General features: G+C 43.4%; 1 protein-coding gene across 1 annotated transcript; it reads left to right on the top strand.

Annotated features, from left to right (window-relative positions):
- Positions 1 to 372: 372 nt before the first annotated feature.
- On the top strand, positions 373 to 16,123 carry MAB21L3 (mab-21 like 3; the record flags this gene model as incomplete). The annotated part of the gene is made up of 7 exons (XM_084226743.1): positions 373 to 420; positions 4,679 to 4,819; positions 6,879 to 6,950; positions 9,383 to 9,674; positions 12,019 to 12,200; positions 12,967 to 13,161; positions 15,890 to 16,123. 7 exons carry the CDS (start codon positions 373 to 375, stop codon positions 16,121 to 16,123), a joined length of 1,164 nt encoding a protein of 387 aa, XP_084082869.1.
- Positions 16,124 to 17,988: the final 1,865 nt, after the last annotated feature.

Below are 17,988 nucleotides of genomic sequence, written 5' to 3'. Positions count from 1 at the left end.
CCAGATCTGCCTTGAGACAGAGCAGTTGCTGGGATATTTTTTGTATGCCTGCATGCAAGATCCACCATTTAAAAGTAATAGGATGAATAATAACAATTGAACTTAGAGAATAATATTTGGAGATAGTTTTCGGAATGAGCTGGATATCACCATTGTAGTTCAGACCAGAAAAAGAAAATCATTAAAAATAGGCATGCTTCCTTGCTTCTCTCTTCTCTTACTCATCCACAGCACAGAGATATTAGGTGACTTGAGCTTCACAGGGCAAGAAGGCTCTGAGCAGCTCTCTCTGAGTGTTCCTCTACTTCCAGAGGCAGGTGAACAAGTGAAGAGTGAATTCACACTTTAAAGAGCAGCGAAGACCATCTTGCCATGAAACCATTCACAGATGAAGATGTAGAAATCTACATCCAGAGCAAGGTAAGACTTTATCTGACCAGATTTTCTGTCTCCCACACTAGGTGTTGATTCTGAAGGGTGCCAAATTTGACAGTTAGTTGCTCGCCTGCTGTCTTCATTTCTGAGACAAGATTGGGTGAAGTTTCATGAGAACTGTATTTCTAATGAGATGTCTAGATTTCAGCTGCAGAATCTTTTCCGCTGGTAGCCTAATTTTTCAAGGTGCTTGTCCTCTTCTTCTAGGTGTCCTGAATTTTTGTTCCTGATCTGGAATTCCAGATGTGAGATTAGCTGTAATTGCTAGCATTTAAGTCTAAGGAAATGTCCTTGCCTCTCTCCCTGTCTGGTGGTCTTGGCTTGACCGAAATGAGACCAACACCAGGCGTTGCCTCTAAGAAAGATTCATGTAGGAACTGCAGAAACAGACCAATATTGTTAGAATTCAGTCATCAGTCTGTCACCTCAGCTTAGGATACTTCTCTATATACCATGATTAAAATAACATGTCTCATTAGCACATGCAGACTGGAATCTCATTTTCTATTTTATAAGATATTCCAGCACTCAATTTTTCTCCCATTATGAAATGAAAAAAACAAGAATAAAATCTTCTGTGAAACAATACTGTTTAATAAAAGCTCTAAGTGAGCCATAACATTTTTTAAAGCTGACATGTTTCGTGGCAGTACTTAGCTAGATCCTGTTTTGTAGTCTGCTTTCCCCAACAAAATGCAAGATACCAAAGTGACAAATAATTTCAAAATCAGAAAGTGTAAGGCTTTATTTTCTGTAAAGGATCACATATTCTGGTACAATGAAGGGGTTGGTAAGAAAGGTTTGTTTTCTCTATGGAAATGTTTTGGTGGCAAGTATGAAGGTTCTCCCAGAAATATACCTTCTTCAGGCATGTGGTGTTGGGCACAGGAAAATTATTCCACGAGAATCTGTTCAGTGAGCTATAACAGTGAGTGCTTCTCTGAAGACTTAAAAAGCAGAGTTACAAAGGAGGGAACAGAGGGAAGCCATGCACAGGAAAATGCTCATATGACAGCCATAAGTACAAGGAACAGAAGCAGACTGTAGTTAAGTGAGGCTCATAGTTGCCAATATTTTAGGTTATACTGGAAGTCTGTTTTCTAGCAGCCTTCCAGCTCTGATGGATTCTTAGTTTCTGCCTGCTCCTGAGTCTCTTGTCCAACTTCAGGCAGTTCAGCTTGTCAAATGCTGCCTGTTTTTGGAAACAGGTCAACCACCTGGTGCAATGAATCTCTATAATCCCAGAGATTTCATCCTTAAGCCACTCATCAAAGGAAAAATTTGAATGTGTATGGAGTGGATGTGGCTGGGTAAATAAGAGAAAACCCAAATGTTCTTAACAGTTCATAATATATCCCAATCCTGCTTCCGTCCCCCTTAATAAAACCTTAATTGACCTTTTTATTCAGGTTTTGTGCATTTGTTTTAGCACAATTCCCTGAGTTAAGACTGGTAAGGGGAAAATGCCAGTAAGTCACAGAAGTGACTGTCCAGCGAAGACCTTAAAACGTCTTTTCCCTCAGTGCGTCTGTGCTGGTACTAGAAGCATCTGAGATAAATGCCTTGGCTCCTCAGACTCACATGCTGCTTTCTGATTTTCTGCCCTCCGTTCTGTAGGAAGGTTATATTTTCCAACAGGATGATTAGGGAGCTAATTATGGTTAGCTAATTATAGTGAGCAGCCTCTGTCAGTCACATGCCCATTGTTCTTTTATCCCTGCTCCAGTGATAGGGAGTACACATTGAAAGAGGTGTTTAGTGGTACTCCCTCAACTGTTCTTTTGAGTGTATACTTTATGAAGAATTCATGACAACTGCTGTAGCCTAGCCAGTAGGTGATGAAAGCAGAAATAAATAAGGGCAGTCTGGGTTGAATGGATTGTCCCTGGATACTGGAGGTGGCAAAAAATGTTTCCAGCAGGAGCCCCTTAGAGAGAACAGAGCTTGAGCAATGCATACAGAGGCCACTCTGTGTATACTTTTTATACTCTTCAGTTTTAAAAAAAAGTCTTATTTTTTGTCTAAAAGCTCTTAGACATGGACAACTTTCTTAGCCACTCACCATTCACTTGCTGGAGAAACCATTAGGTGTCTTGTCAAGCTTATTGGACTGTTCTAAGGAGTTGTTCTGGATGAACAAAAATAAGGTGGAGAAAATAGATACAGTATAGATACAGATGGAGAAGTGCCATAAATGAAAGCTGAGATGAGGAGGTGAAAATGAATATGGGCTAAAATCTTTCAGTGTTTTTTTTTTTTTTTTAAGTACATGTAAGTAGCTAAAACTGCTCTTAGAGAAAAGGATGAATTGGAATGAGGGGGAAGGTGAATTACTAGGGAAATTAAAGGGCATTATATAAACATAAAGGACTACATGGTGTTAGGATAGCAAAGAAGCAGGATGTCAAGGGTGGATGACAGCCCAGTCAAGGGAATATGGTGCTGTTGTCTGACATATTTCCCACTTGCAAAAGCTATTCAGCTTAGTAAAAATACTGTTAATTTGTTGTCTGAGGGAGGAAGGTATTCAAAATCTGCTCATCTTCAAGTTCAGTATTAGTCAATTGCTGTTCATGGTTAATGGATGTGAGGCAAGCACTAGTCTGCTTTAGTCCATTGAATGGTCCCTTTTTGTGAAGAAGTGAATCTCTTTGTCCCCTTCCAGGCCTTGGGGACACATTTCAACACACTTGAGTGTTTGTGGCTGTTAGTTCAACATTTGATATAAAGGTGTCCAAAAGGACTTCCAAAGAAGTGCTTGTCAATTATATTTTTTAAAAGAGAAAAGAGAGTTATTTAGGTGCTGAAGAAGATGCTGAGTGAAGAGGACACAGGAATTTTAGAAAGCCATAGGCTGGTTTGGGTTGGAGGGCACCTTTAAGGATCATATTGTGCAATTTCCCTGCCATGGACTGTGACACCTTCCACTGGACCAGGGCTCAAAGCCCCATCCAGCCTGGCCTTGAACACTTCCAGGGATGGGGCATCCACAGCTTCTCTGGGCAGCCTGTGCGAGGGCCTCACCACCCTCACAGCACAGAATTTTTAACTTATGCTTTTGCTTCCTTTTGGTATTTGATAATAACAAAAGACCATAGCAATTATCTTTGACTGGCAATTATGCTTTGTCATTCACTTTAGTCAGGTGATGAACTCTGTTTCTCTTTTGTTTTTTTACTTGCCTGCAAACAATAAGGTTTAGTAGAATATGGTGAGGAAAAACAAAAATCAAGAAGAAAGCAAAAGCTGCAACCAAATGAGATGAAGCATAGGATCCAAAAAAGAACAGTAAACAGTCTTAAAAGTTCACTCTGCATAAGTAGTTCTGGTTGCATAAGTAATGACAAATATGTTCATGAACTTCATTAACAATAGTTGAATCTCCTCACTTTGGTAAATGTGTAAGGATATTTGGGAAATATTATATGCCCTTTACTAACGTGGTTCCTTCATGTTCCTCTAGTTGAATCTCCTTGTTCGGATTGTGACAGTCCCCCTATGCTCCCTTCATTTTTAGTCATAAGTGAAGGTTCAGGTTAATTTTATATTTTTCTGAGTTGTCTACCCCTCACCTCAGTTCTCCCAAGACTCAGACATTTCACTGAAATAATTTTCAGTAATTCATTATGCTACTTCTTGAATTGAAGAGCCACTCTTTAAGCCACACAAACACCTATTTCCCAGTGGGACCAGCTTTGGAAAGATGCTTTCACACTGTCTAGGAGTAGAGTCTCATCTGTTCTTCAGCCATAAAGACAGTGTGGATATTTTCAGTGTATAAGGTAGGCATCTAAATGATGCCACATACATCTACCATCTGACTAATGGACAGATCTGTAACTCTTGGTGTCCTGTCAGCTCTTGGAATGGAACATATCCTGACTTTGAGAATGGCTACCATATGCCGGGGAGTAACTGGTATTCTGCATCAAATGGATAAAGAATTGGGACTGTAACTGTAGTTGATAACAAATTTATCTGTGTAATGAACTCCTTTCCTTCCATCCAAGGGTGTTGGCATGGAAATATCAATTAGTGCTCAATAGTCTTGAATATTGACCCTTTGGTGTTCACATCTCTGTCTCGTGGTAAATTGGTTCCAATACACAGGGAAACAATTTTTATTCTCAGTGCAGCACAGGCACAAATGTTTCAGGATGCTTTAAGCTGATTTGTCTGCTTCCCACTGGAGACAAAGACTGCAGTTACCTGTAACATGAAGTGTCTTTCCTGGAACTGACAGGTGGAAAGGCGGCATTACCTGGTTTCCAAAGCAGTGGAGGAGGTGCAGAAAATCATCCAGCAGCTGACCGCAGAAATCAGCTACAAGGCTGTGCGATTCCAGGCTATCTCCAACTCTGGCATTCACAATGAGAACATTAAGGTATGAACAAGAGCTCTAATGCACTCTCTGGCAGCCTGTAGGCAACCAGAAAGTGATTTCTCCATTATCTAAGTGTTTGTATGGGCAGGTTCCTCACCCAAAACACCACAGACGATGTTTTCACTTCGCTGTGGAGTTCTAGCGACTGGGTCATTGGCACTCACTCATGGACATCTCACAGCCAGAGGAACATTGAAGAGAGATGGGTAAATCAAGCAGAGCCTCTTACAGCTGCTGTGTTTACAAACAGCATCTATTGCCAGAGCTGTCAATCCACAAACAGAAGCCAAAGCTCTTTGGGAGACAGAAAGAAAAAATTATGCAGCAGTAACACAAGAAAAAATGTTCATGCCTTCATGAGCTATGACCTGTATTTTTCACAGGTGGAAAAGCTGTCAACTCACTAAAAAAGATGAAAGAAGAATTAAAGTCCTTCTTCTGGTATGAACATTAGAAAGCTTCTTATGAAAAATATGTTTTTTCCTTGTCATGGATCAGAATTTCTTTTTTATTGGGAAAAAAATGCTTATTAGTGGAAGAAGTTAAATGCCTCCCTGTTTTAGACCTTCAGACATGAAAATAATAATGCCCTGTCCCAGCTGTGACAGAAGAAGGCTGCTTATTTCTTGTGACTCCATTACACAAATGTAACTAGTAAAGACACAAGAAACAATCGCAACAATGGCAACTTCAGATGAAAACAATTTTTTTCATCTGAACTATTTGAAATACTAATGTCAACGATTATACCGAACCACAGCCATTTACAGATCAAAACACAGCAAATACATAAAAGCACGAGGCAACTTTTGCAGTTCTGTGGGACTGAAAGGGAAGAAGTCTTTGTATGAAGCTGCTGGAAGGGTATGGAGGCAAAATATAATCACCCAGTCTGAAACATGGCTATTGCCCTGGGACAAAGACATTGAGACAACTTTTCTGGGATTTCATGTATCCCAGAGCACGTGGTCTTGTCAGTAAGTATGGCCACCGTGACATAAAACAGTGCCACATCCTGGTCCACGAGTTCCTGAGTGCCAGACTCTGCCAGCCACCTCTTGTGCTGGAACAAACCTGCTTGGCTAATGAGATCTGACAGGACCAGGGTCAGGGTAAAATTGTTGTTCTGGAAAGCAAAGCAGAACAAAACCACCAAGGCAATCTATTATGAGCAGTAACTCGGTATTATAGTATGCAGAACAAATTCTGCTTGAAAGAAATCCTCAAAATCTGCTTCCTTAAAAGTGGCAGATCTGTTGTTCATGCTTAACTAAACCAGTGTTACAAATCTGTGGAAGTAACACTCAAAGGACCTGACTAACTGTCCTGTATGTATGGGGCAGCAAAGAACAAGTTGATGAGAAATTATTTGGTTTGGGTTTTCTACCTCCAAAAAATTGGAAAGTCTAATACCGTTGCTGACATACTTCAACATAGAGAAGACTTGTGTCCAGGGAAAGTCAATGTATTCATTATTCCGTGTTTAATTTTGCAACATCTTTTTTTCTGTCTGCTAAATCTACAGGATTTTTTGGAACTTTCAGCTTCTGGTTAAAAGGAATCAATTTAACATGGTGAGACATCTAGATTTGTTGAGAAGCCTCAAGCTCCCTTCTAAATATGAAGGATAGAGTGGAGAATAGTTAAGAAAAGTCTTCAGATATTCAGTGTTTTCCTGTGACCCATGTAACAAAAGGTCATGCTTTAATGAAAAACCTGAATTAAAATTCAGGAGAACAAAACAGATTATGTAATTTTTAGAAGTTCTAAGTGTTTGTTTTTGTTGTGGCCCACTGTTTTTGGAGCTGTCAACTGTGCAGGGCTGATGCAAAAGCTGTGGAGGCTTCAGTGAAGTTATAATGAAGAGGTCCAGACTAAGTGGTACTGCACTGCCCAGTGGCATTGCCAAGTGTTTAATCAAGGTGGGGGCAATGAGGGGATTTTCCTTTAACAAACTCCAAGCATCCAGGGAAGCTTGCAGCTTTGCTCTGTGAATGAATGACCTAGCACATGCTTTCTCTCTGTTCTGTGTACTTGTCTTCCTTTCTGCTTCTCTCAGGATCAGCCAGCTTTACTGGCCAAGTGGTCAGCTATGCTTCGGAGGAAGCGCCCATTCCACCCATCCATCCAGGTACAAAGCCTTCCTGGTGCCTGACAATCCTTGTGCTTGCTTCCTCCTCACACACCCTCTTCTCCAGACTTCACCCGCCAAACTGATCCTTCCATGATTGTTTTGTCCTCTGCACAAGAGACTTGCTTTTTTTTTTTTCCTCAAAGCATAATTATATTCTTTCTAACCTACTGTTTCTGTCTCCCTGGAACAGCCTGGCCAGGTTCACAAGAATGAGGTTGTTTTTAATTTGCCCAGCATACTCTAGACAGGCTTTTAATAGAGCAGAACTGGCCACAAGTTACATGCCCCAGAATTGGAGACTCTTGCTTGAGGCTCTGACTTTCTGGGGCCAATGGCCTGCACATGGTGTGTGAGACCATCATGTGACAGAGCATAGGTGTGGGACTGGGATTTGTTTAGGCCAAGAAGACACCAACTGCCCAGCTTTACAGTGCTAATCCCAGCCTTGTGCAATCTGTTGTTTTCTGGTAAGCCCCAGGTGGAGGACCCTTGTGACTTGCATTTGTAGGCACTCACATAACATGTGCAGCTCTTCCCTTTGCAATCTGTTGGGTGCCAGTGCATACAAGGCAGCATTTTGGTTGGGGAGGAATGGTTGTTTACCTGCAAATGTGGCTGAGGCATCAGAGGAGCAGTAACTGCAAGACAGCCATTGTATTTTTTCCTTATGGAGCCTACTGCTCACAGGACTTCACTTGAGCTGCCCACAGGATTTCTCAGCCCAGCAGACCTAATGTGTGCAGGTTAGCTTGATCATCTTCAGTGTCATCCTTTCAGCATCCTCCTGCCTTTATGGTTTATATTTGACAAAAGAGCAGCATCCTGGTGTTTTCCTTGCTATTTCTGTGCTTCTGGCTGGCCGTCTTTTATTTTCCAAATCTCTTGCCAGGGAGCAGAGAAGACCAGCTGCTCCCTGTGAGAGAGAGAGAAAGAGGCAGGAGGTGAGCGTAGCAAGGCAGCCCCTGCCCTATGGTCCCTAGGTGAGACACACAAGGAGGGCAGCTGGGCCAGCCAAGAGTCTGGATCATCAGGAAGCTCTGCTGGTAAGTCAGGTCTGAGATCAAACCACTCCCCCAGTCACTGGAGCCCAGGGCTAACCTGAAATGGAGGTCCCAGACCCATGGGAAGAAGGTGTGGATAGAAGTTCCAGAAAGGGTTTGGGACAATAAAGCTTGTTAGTGCCCTCAGGGCCCTGGCGCCTCCATGGTAGTACTTTAAATCAGCTGAGCTGAGCTGAGCTGAGCTGAGCTGAGCTGAGCTGAGCTGAGGAAGACTACCAGAGTGTTTTGGCTTATTACAGGAGAGTGACAAGCGTGTTTCATTCACCATGGGTGTAACCACCTCACAGCAGTGGCTGTCACTTCACATCCTGCTCATGCAGCAGCTTCACTTTACTTATGCCAGTGTAAGTTAGGCTTGGTAGCAAGTGGACTTGAAAAGCTCCTAAGCCAACATGGTAAAAATCTGAAGGAATCTGAACACCCCTTCTGGAACCACAACTGCCAGATGCTTCCCAAGTAGCACTTGGACATATCTGGCTATGCCCTGGGCCAGACAGATGATGTTTTGTGGTATTTGAGTCACCTCATTCTTTGCTTGCAAATACTGTCTCAGAACTGGTTTTTATTGGAAAATGGTTGCTCCCCAAGTGAGGCAAATGAACTGGCTTGCAAACAAGCCTGTTTAAGTCTTCCTTGTCCATTGGTTGCTGCCTCTATCCTTACACTGTTTCTGTCATGCTCATCAGGAGATGCAGTTCCATTATTACAGCAGGCCAAGACCTGGACTTGTTTCTGGGAGTGACACTGCCTCTCTAGGCTCAGGCATGTCACTTGCCTTATGTCTCTGTCCCTTTAAATGTCAGTCAAACAGAGTGAAACACTTGTAAAATTAATGGGCCATAGCCTTTTTTTTTGCTAATGTCTGTAGTGGACTTTGAAAGAGATCAGAAAGGTGCACTTTTTGCCATAGTTATTACTAGAATTGGACTCTGGGCTTATCTCAAGTAACAATTCTGAGATAATAACTAGCACTATTTGGGTTTCCCTTGGCTGGATCTCAAAACATATTCTCTCATGCCTTCCTGCTCCTTGGAAGCTGCTGGTTATTACATCTCATGTAATTGAAGACTAGAAATAACAAGAAAAAGGCAAAAGCATGACAGGTGTGGTGGCAAATCAGCCAGTGAGCTCTTATCTTCTAAGAGCTTCACATCAGACGCCTTCTAAGACAATTTCCTTTTAGTCTGCATGCCTCCAGGGTAACCCTTAGACAGGTCCTGGCTGTGTTGAGTTAGCCCCATCATACCATGGTTTGTCCTTCTTTTCAAAGTCCCCAGTTTTACCTAGTACTTCCTCAACCCTATTTTCCTTACTTTAGCTCATGGATCTGCCCTTGTCTCCTCTCTCAATCTCTCTGAACTCTCCCAGGTCTTAGCACCCAGCCAGTTCCTCATCACAGTTCCCCTGCGTGGCCTGACCGGTTACAGGGAATGCCAGGTACGGCACTGGCGCTATTACACCGTGCATGGAGCCAAGCTCCTCTCCTCCGTGCGGGACCCTGAGGAACTGCATCAGTGGCTGGAGGTGGAGCAGTTCTCAAAAAGCCTCCAGCAGTGGCATGAAGAGGATGTGAACATTGAAGGTGATCTGGTTCCAGCCAAAGTCCTTATCGTCTTCCGGGAGCTGGTGGAGAAGTCGATTGTCTCCTGTAACCTCTCCAGTGAGTTTGGTGGGGACAGGTGTGAGGGAAACCATCACACACACAGAGCGTTTGGCTTGCGTGCTCAGAAGCTGAGCAAAACTCTCCCAAACCAGGAAGCCTTCAAGAGATTCCAGTGACACACACAGACCTGCATTGAAGATAGAATTCAGTAGTTCTTGGGCTCTTTGTACCCAAGATGTTACTCCTTTCTTAGGAATTTTGGTGGAGTATCTAGCCACATCACCCTTGCAGTTCAACTAAGAGGCAGCCCAGATTTTTAGAACATTTAGGAGTTTGTTTGGGGAAAAAAAAAATCCTTCTCTACTACAGCACCTGCAATATATTTTAATTATTAAGGAAGGTAGTATAGGAAAATTTGATACTGGAAAGATGTGTACATCTGAGAAGAACGTGTTTGAAGATATTTATAGGGCAGATAATGCTCTGGGGAAACCTTAGCTGCCCACAGCTTTCCGGCATGGGATGGTGAGAACTAAGTAGGACTTCTACTGAAGCAAAGTATGTTGGACAAGTGCTCTTGTCCCCAGTGTCCAAGCTACTCCTATGCTGCCTCTTCCCATAGCATGTTTCCAGAATGACTTTACTCATCAGTAGCCTAAGGAGTCTTCTGTATTTCAGAACAATAGAAGCTATTTCCGCTCATCTGATCACACTCTGAATTGTAGTCACAGGAAAAAAAAGTTAAAGCCAAGCTCTGCTAGATAATGGCATTTTTTTCAGGAAATACTTGTTATCATAGGAATGGAAAGGTGGATAGGAATGAATTTTCACCTTCGAGGCTGGAAAGACCAGCTGGAACAGGCTTGCTTCTGAGACTTTACTTATGTGAAAGTTTTGTGTTGGGCAGCAGTCACATTCACAGTCACATCAAGTTCCTGAGTGAAAGCTGAGTGTTGCAGGAAAGGTACTTGCAAGGACCCCAGAGAGTGGTGTTTAGGTTGATGATTCTGATGCCTTTTTTGTAAGGTCCACTGGGAGGAGATGAGCTAAGATGAAGTTAGGAGAAGCAATTACCATTTTTGTTTGTTTCTGTGAAGAATGGACTTCCTTCATCTCACAGTATGGCTAAAGTTACAGAAAAACTTCATTGATTTCTTTGCTTCCCTGTTTTTTAATTCTTTCAGCACCAGCAAAATCAGTTTTTGAGGTGTCTCACTTAGTGGAAAAATAGATATAAGCATTGCAATGCTTTTGGAAATGCCATGAGCATATTTACATGCTGACACAGTGGTTGCTCTAACACTTTTCAGCTGTTAGGGATCCTTGTGAGGAGCTTGGGAACAGAACAGTTCCTGTTTTGATGCCAGGCTTGGCTCAGCAGGGAAAGAGCACAGAGATTTTCTGAGGTTTATGAGATTCTGGTTGGGATGGACTCTACTCTTTGCAAGGTGAATTGCTCCTTGAATTGCTCCTTAGCCCATGCCAGTCAAAATAAAGTGGGGATAACACTCTGCTCTTTAAACTGCTTATGTTCATCTGCTCAGGCTTTCACTTTATTGGGTTAGAGGATGAACATGCAATTGGCTCAGATGGCAGAGCTGAAGGGACAGTGATCCTGCCACAGTGACTGGGACAGAAACTTCTTCCATGAACTCAACTGGACCAACAGGAAACATCCCACAAAGTCCATTAGTTGCAGCTTGCTTTCCTTTCTGTACTCTTAGATTGTGTTGTTCCTGGAGACAAGCCACTCCTCTTTCACACTGAGGAAACTTCTTTCCTCCAAATCACCTTGGAACTAACTCTTCTTAACACTCAGCACTTGCAGTGATGTAGCAGTTAGCCTTTTCTGGGTGACTGCTCTGCACAACAGACCATAAATTCTGGTATTGTCTTCTGTGCAAGTGCATCTCCAGAAACAAACTTTACAGATACCCCACAAAACATTCTGAATGACTGGCAGTGGTAAGTGTGATCTGGCAAGGGTCTGATCTCAGGTTCTCTGAAGGAAGAAGAACATTTTTAGATAGGAAGTGTTCATCTGGTCCTCTCCAATCTGCAGTAATCTCCTTGTAGTGTACCATTAGAAATGTTAGGTTGCACCACTTGTCTAGCTTTATTTTTAAGAACCTGATCCTAGGGTTTAAGAGGACGCACAAAGGAAAAAAAAAAAGCTTGATAATTGAGTGTAAAGTTAAGCACTTTGTTCTTTCATCTTCCTATTCTCATTCCCCAGGGTAGACTTAGACAGATTTTGGTTTTTCTTATATTCTTCATGTGTTATTGAAGAGAAAATGTTTAGACAGACCAATAGAACTGCAAGGTGCTAGACAGCCCCTTGCTTGGCTTGTGGAAAAGGACCTTTCTATCTATATTTTCTTCTCTTGCTGTCCTTTCACAGGTAAAGTGACAGTGCTGGAGAGCTTCAGCTCAGTGGTCCGGGTGGCTGTGGAGACATCAGAATCCCAAGTTGAGGTGGAGCTGGTCCCTGCTGTGGAGATTCCAACGTGCTGGCCCGAGAAAGCCCGGTGGCCTCGTTGCCTTAAGCGTTGGCCTTCTCAGGAAAAAGTGCAATGCATCAAGGTAAACAGTGTAAAAAACACCCTTAACTCTGGGGTGGAACTTACCTCTCAGGTGACTGACCGTGTCCTTACCAAAGGAAGAGCTGCATGGTGATGGCAGTAGGATTAGAAGATGTATTCTCTAAAGAGATAAGCAATGTTTCAAAATATTCTGTCAGCATTTATTTGGATTTTGTTTCCCCCCCCTTACAGTGGTAAATTCTATAGAAAAAATCTGAGTTAAGTTTTTATTGCGTCAGTCTCTAGCAAACAGTTCTGCCTGCATCACACAGCTCAGAAGTGCATCATTCTTGCTCTGCCTCATGTAAGACTTCAGCAAATGGGCTGGTGTCTTGCAGTTTTCCTTCCAGCTCAATCCCATCTTTCCCTACAACACTCATGGCTGGATTCTGGCACTTCAGTCCAGCCCCAGCTCCCAGATTCCTGCAGCTCCCATTCCACTTCCAGTCCTGCTCCCCTCTTATGCACAACCTCCTGCTCCACAGCAAAGTGCATGCAGAGCTGCACTTCTGCTTTAGTGGCACTGCTGGTACTGTGCCTGATGGCTCTAGAACAGGATCTCCCTGCAGTAACTGATACCAGCACACAAGGAAACAATGCAAAATGAGTGTTTATTCAACTAAGAATTAAGATGTGGGAGCGCGCCTCATGTTTGCTGCCTCTGCTAACCCTGTTTAGAATAGGCTTTAGAGATGTCACACATGCTTTTGTAACCTGGGACAAGTTTGTCTCTGATCTGCTGTCACACTTTCCCTGTCATTCCACAGTCACTGGGTTTTGACCTCCTAGCTCGCTCTAATTATCACTGGCAGCTGTGCTTCTCCCGTGCTGAGCACATCCTCATGGAGGGGCTTGATGAAGATGGTGGCTGTCGCAGGAAGTGCTTCAGGGTCATGAGGCAGATGAAGGAAGATGTCTGGTGTGCTGGGAATAAGCCTGTCATCACAGCTTATCACCTTCAGGTAGGCATCTCCCTGATACCTACCTACAGTCACGGGATCTGTTGCAGTGGCTTCCATCCAGTAATGCCAGAATGTTGTGGTGTAAACCAGTGTAGCACCTGTGTAACTTCTAAGGTAACTGTCAAAACTGCTCTACCTTTTCATTGCTTTGTGGTGTCAAGGAGTTCACTAAATATGTGTTCCAAGCTTCAATAAGAAACTAAGGCCTGTAGGAACATTATTATTGCAGCAACATAAATGGAGTTGAGGCCCCTGCTCTGTTTTGACTTCACATTGCACTGTTGTCTGTAATCACACACTTCCTGCTTCTTGGCTATCCCACCCATCTATATCCATCTCTCTCTCTTCTTTGTGGATATGCACCAAACAAAACTGTCTTAGGTAAGCATTATTTATGAATTAGGTGCAAACTACAGTTCTGGTGGTGTTTCACTTGGGGTAGGAAGGGAAGAAAGAGTTAAAGGGGTGGTGGCATCCTCCCTGCACCTATTTCAGGGTTCAAGATGACTTCAAACAAGATTTGTGAAGAAGAGAGAGAAGACTCTGCTGTGAATGTGTCCCCACATCTGACAGCTGAAGACCAATGGGCCACAGGCAGCACCATTTGTTAGATTATAGATTAAAAATCCTGTTTTCTGGGCCTTCTTCCTCCTGGAGTTGCCAGAGAGAGGCTGTACTTTTCCCACCTTGAAGCCTCAAGCCATTATGTTCCTACAGTAGTTACTGATCTTTTGGTGTCCAAAACCAGATGCAATGCTAAGATTCCTCCTAAAGAAAAAGCTGGTGACCATCAAATGCTGTTACAGTCATGGCACTACTCTAAGTCAAGATGGAGTAAAAAAATAATTGACGAGGCTGATTATAGCTTAGCTGAATGCAAAACTCCTCAGTGCCTGTAAGAACAACCTGGTGGGAAAACTGTCATATGTAAGACAAAGTGAAAAACTATTTAACCATTGGGAACAAAGTTTTTCCCTGGCTGAAGGTGCAGGAAGTGCTGTTGCATGGACGATTGATTAAAGTAGGAAACTAGTCAGAAGCTCTTCAGTTCTTTACTGTAAGTATAGTTCCAGCTTTTATGGCAAGAGAGGATTGGTTTACCAGACAGAAAGAATTTTTCAAAATTACTCACATTAAAAAGAAAAACAGGAAAAAAAGAAAAGAAAAATGAGAGAAACAGTCAGTGGTTAAACCAGCAGTTGAGCAGAGGCTTAGTGTTAGTTTTCTTCACATCCTCAGGTTCCCCCTGTCAGAGGTATCCAGCAATTAGGATTAAACAAGATCCTCTAGCACAGAGGAAATCTGTATCCCAGAAGCTCTGAAAGCCAGAGAGGCCCACATAATTGCCCTTCTTTTGCTTACCCACATAGAAATTAAGTTTGAGGTCTGGAATTTCAAAAAGATCTAGGTACATTCTGAAAGCCAACTCTATGCTGTTGGTAGAGAGCTGGCAGTTAGGGACATAAATGCTGGGGATAAATCACTTGCTTGGGCACCTGAATGAAAAAGCAGCACTGTTTTCCTTGCCTCTGGAAACTCCATTGCAACTGCTGCCTGCTGAAGTAGTTTTAGTGTGTCAGGAGGTAACTGCTCTGCCAGTCTTCAAGGAGCAGCTCTCAGAGAGTTATAGCTTGAATTCTTCACTATGTCTTTGTTCCCTGGTGACATTCAAGAAAAGGCTTTGTGGTTATTGCAGCTGTGAACAAAAAATTTTTCACATTTGAAAAGCTGTTTGAGAAGAAATTTGTCAGCAGTACAACTATAGGTGAAATTCTACCTCTGTAGAAACAGTCAAGTTGAAGGCTGTGGTTCTGCCACCTCTCAAAATATCTGAGATTCTCTTTTTGGGTAGCTGAATTTGCAAAATAAAATTGGGATTCAGAGGAGAGTTAAGGGACTTAGCAGAATTATTGAACACAGAATAGGTGATTTTGTACTTTAAAAAGTTATTTAAGGCTGACCAAGGCAGTCAGTATGGCTTTTTTGGTACAGTAAGTCTAAGTTCCTTGAGAAAATTCTTCTCAGTCATGGGAAAGTCTGAGAAAATGCAACATAGGCAGTGTAAAAATAATACTATAAGAGCAATAATCATATGCATTTGGTTATTTAAACTATGTATTTCTCAAATGTTAAATTGCATAAAATAATTTTAGAGGAATGGAACATAAGACATGAAGTATCACATGTCAGAAAAAACAGGCAGCATTTGACCAGAAAGCAAGCCTTGCACCTGCAATGGCTTCTTGGAATCTCAGTCTGTTTAGAATGCAAATCTTCACGTATCTTCAGCACAAATACAGCTGAAGCTAACAAATTATTATGTTGATCTCATTATGCTCTGTCCCTCCTTGCATCTACTGGCTTCTACCCTTGCATAATAGGCCATTTTCTACAGCTTAAAATGCCTGGCATTTCTACAGAGCCTCCTGCTGGAGGATGGCAAATAGGCCAAGATTATTTTAGTGAGATCATTTTCCTTGGGCTCCTGGCTCAGTCAGTGGAGAGTAGCTCCTCTGGGGAGAGATCCTAACCAGGCACCTGCAAGCTGCTCTTCCTGGTCAGTTGGGATCCCTCCGTTGCAGAACCGTTAACACAGGGAGGCAGCAGCGTGAGTCTCTGTGATTTCCAAGGCTGCCAGCCATTTACCAGCACTAAAAGTGCCTTAGTAAGCTGTGTGAGCCCTCGACAGAACCTCTAACACATCTTCTCTCCCATCTGCTTCTTGCAGACAGTGCTATTCTGGACGTGTGAAAAATACCCACGCACCAAGGATTGGCGCTGCTTCCCTGAAGCCTTTCTGAGGCTGGTACAGAAGCTGCACAAGTGTGTAAGCCAGCACTTCCTCAAGCATTACTTTCTCAAGAACACCAATCTGCTCAAATATGCCAACACCAGTGACCTGGACATGGTGGCCAGCAAGCTGGCAGTCTTCTTGGAGAACCCTGTTTTCTGCCTGGACTAAGGCAGGCAAAGGTCATGCCCCAAGCCCGAGGGGATCTCCCAGCTCCTCTCCCCACCTGTGTTGCTCCTTGTGTCCTTCCAGTAGATGTTGCAGCTGGCTCTGTGAGACAGTTGGCACATGCAGCGCTAAAGAGAAGTGTCGAGCTGGCAGCGGTGGGCGGTGAAAACTGATGGGAGGTATCACTTGATGCCCAGCTGATCTAATTTGCTTTCAACAGTGACAGCCTGCCTGGAAGCTACAGCCAGTGAAACCCAACTTTGTGTGTCAGTCAGAGCAGGCAACTGCCTTGTTCTGTGTCTCCAGTCTTGTGGCACCTAAGCTGAAAGGCAGCGCAAAGGAGTCTCGCTCTGCTGCCTCTGTAGCCTAGCACATGTGTTATTGCTGCACTCGCCTTTCTCACAAGGACAGCGGGTTTAATTGCCTGCTTACCTCACAGGCCAGCTCTGCAGAGGGGCAGAGGAACATTTCTGAGGTGTTCTGGAAGCTGGAAGCTTTCTCAGAGGAAATTCAGTTCAGTGAGATCCTGCTCCAGTAGGAACCCAGTAGGAATTTAACCATGCTGCTAGTGTTGAAGAGCTCAGTGGAAGTGAGAAGAGGAACAGTGGGTTTTGCCTCTTCATTTTTCTCTCCTCCACTTACATTTTTCTTCCAATTGCTTCAAATATGTCTTTTTCATGTTTGCCTTTGCCAGTTGTGTTAGTGCCATTCAATCAGGGGGCTTTGGCAGGGCAGATTTCACTCCCATCCCTGGCTCTACCCAGCAGGCTAGACGAGGAGCAGGTCTTTCCCTACTTCTTAACACCCATGTATTTTTGGGTGCAGTGCAGAAGGAGAGTATTTTCCAAAGGCCCTTAGCTCCAAGACTCCCAGTGCTTTTAATTTTGTGGATACTTCAAAACAAAATGGATTTTAGTATTTCAAAAGAACAGAGCTTTAGAAATAATATAAAGAGTTCTGGGTTTAATGTTATTAAATTGCTGAAACTAAACCAAGATAGGGGGGATTTAGGGTTTGGTTTGGTGGGGTTTTTTGGTCACATCTGTGCAGGAAAGTAAACAAGACCTTTGCCAAGGGGGCTGGCAGAGGTGGGATTTGCATCCCGCTCCAGGGAGCTGCATGAGGCGCATCTGTGGCACAGCATCTCCCCATCGTGGCAGATTGCAGTACAGCCACGAGTCTCCAGCACAGCCTCTGCCTCTGGAGCAGGCTGTCTTCTACAGTTTTCTGAGCAGAGCAGATATGGGTCAGGAAGGATCCCAGCTGTGTGGTCCTGGTCTGGTTGTGGTCCGGTGTCTCCTGCATCAGATCTCACCATGTATAGACCTGATCCCACGGTGTAAACTGGCACCCACGTTGCTCCGACCCTCGGAATACCCTCCAAGCCACCTGTCCACATGGGTAACTGCATTGTGCGGAGCTGTTTCGAACAGTTAACTTCTCTTGCTAAACCTTTGTTCTCCAGGCCCCCTAAATGAGACACAAGCATCAGTTTCATGATGATGACACCTCCTGTTCAAGTGTGGCTTTCCTGTTTCCTGTGATCTCTTCCAGTAATACGCAAGGAGATGCCAATCTGCCAGGCAGAGTCAGACAGCTGTGGCAATGAAGTAATGTCTCCTGTTTCAGCTTGATTTTGTCTTGTGGTTGAAGGGCTGGCTTCTGAAGTTAGAGGAGGGCAAAAGCAATTCAAACTGTTTGAGGACAGTGCAAAACATTCAAGAGCTGTTAATCCCAAATTTAATATTGTACTGCTCTGATGTATGGTTCTTGTGGGATTTAGTTGTGACTGTTGAAGAATTTATCTCCCTTTATAGCTGTGTGAAAAAAAATGTTTCAGTGGTGATACCTTAACTTGGATGCAGCTG

Source organism: Fringilla coelebs, assembly GCF_963513975.1.
Source record: "Fringilla coelebs genome assembly, chromosome: 2".
In the NCBI taxonomy this organism is placed as follows: Eukaryota; Metazoa; Chordata; class Aves; order Passeriformes; family Fringillidae; genus Fringilla; species Fringilla coelebs.
The sequence above is the reverse complement of the archived record's forward strand: the minus strand, read 5'-3'. Positions and strand labels throughout refer to the sequence as shown.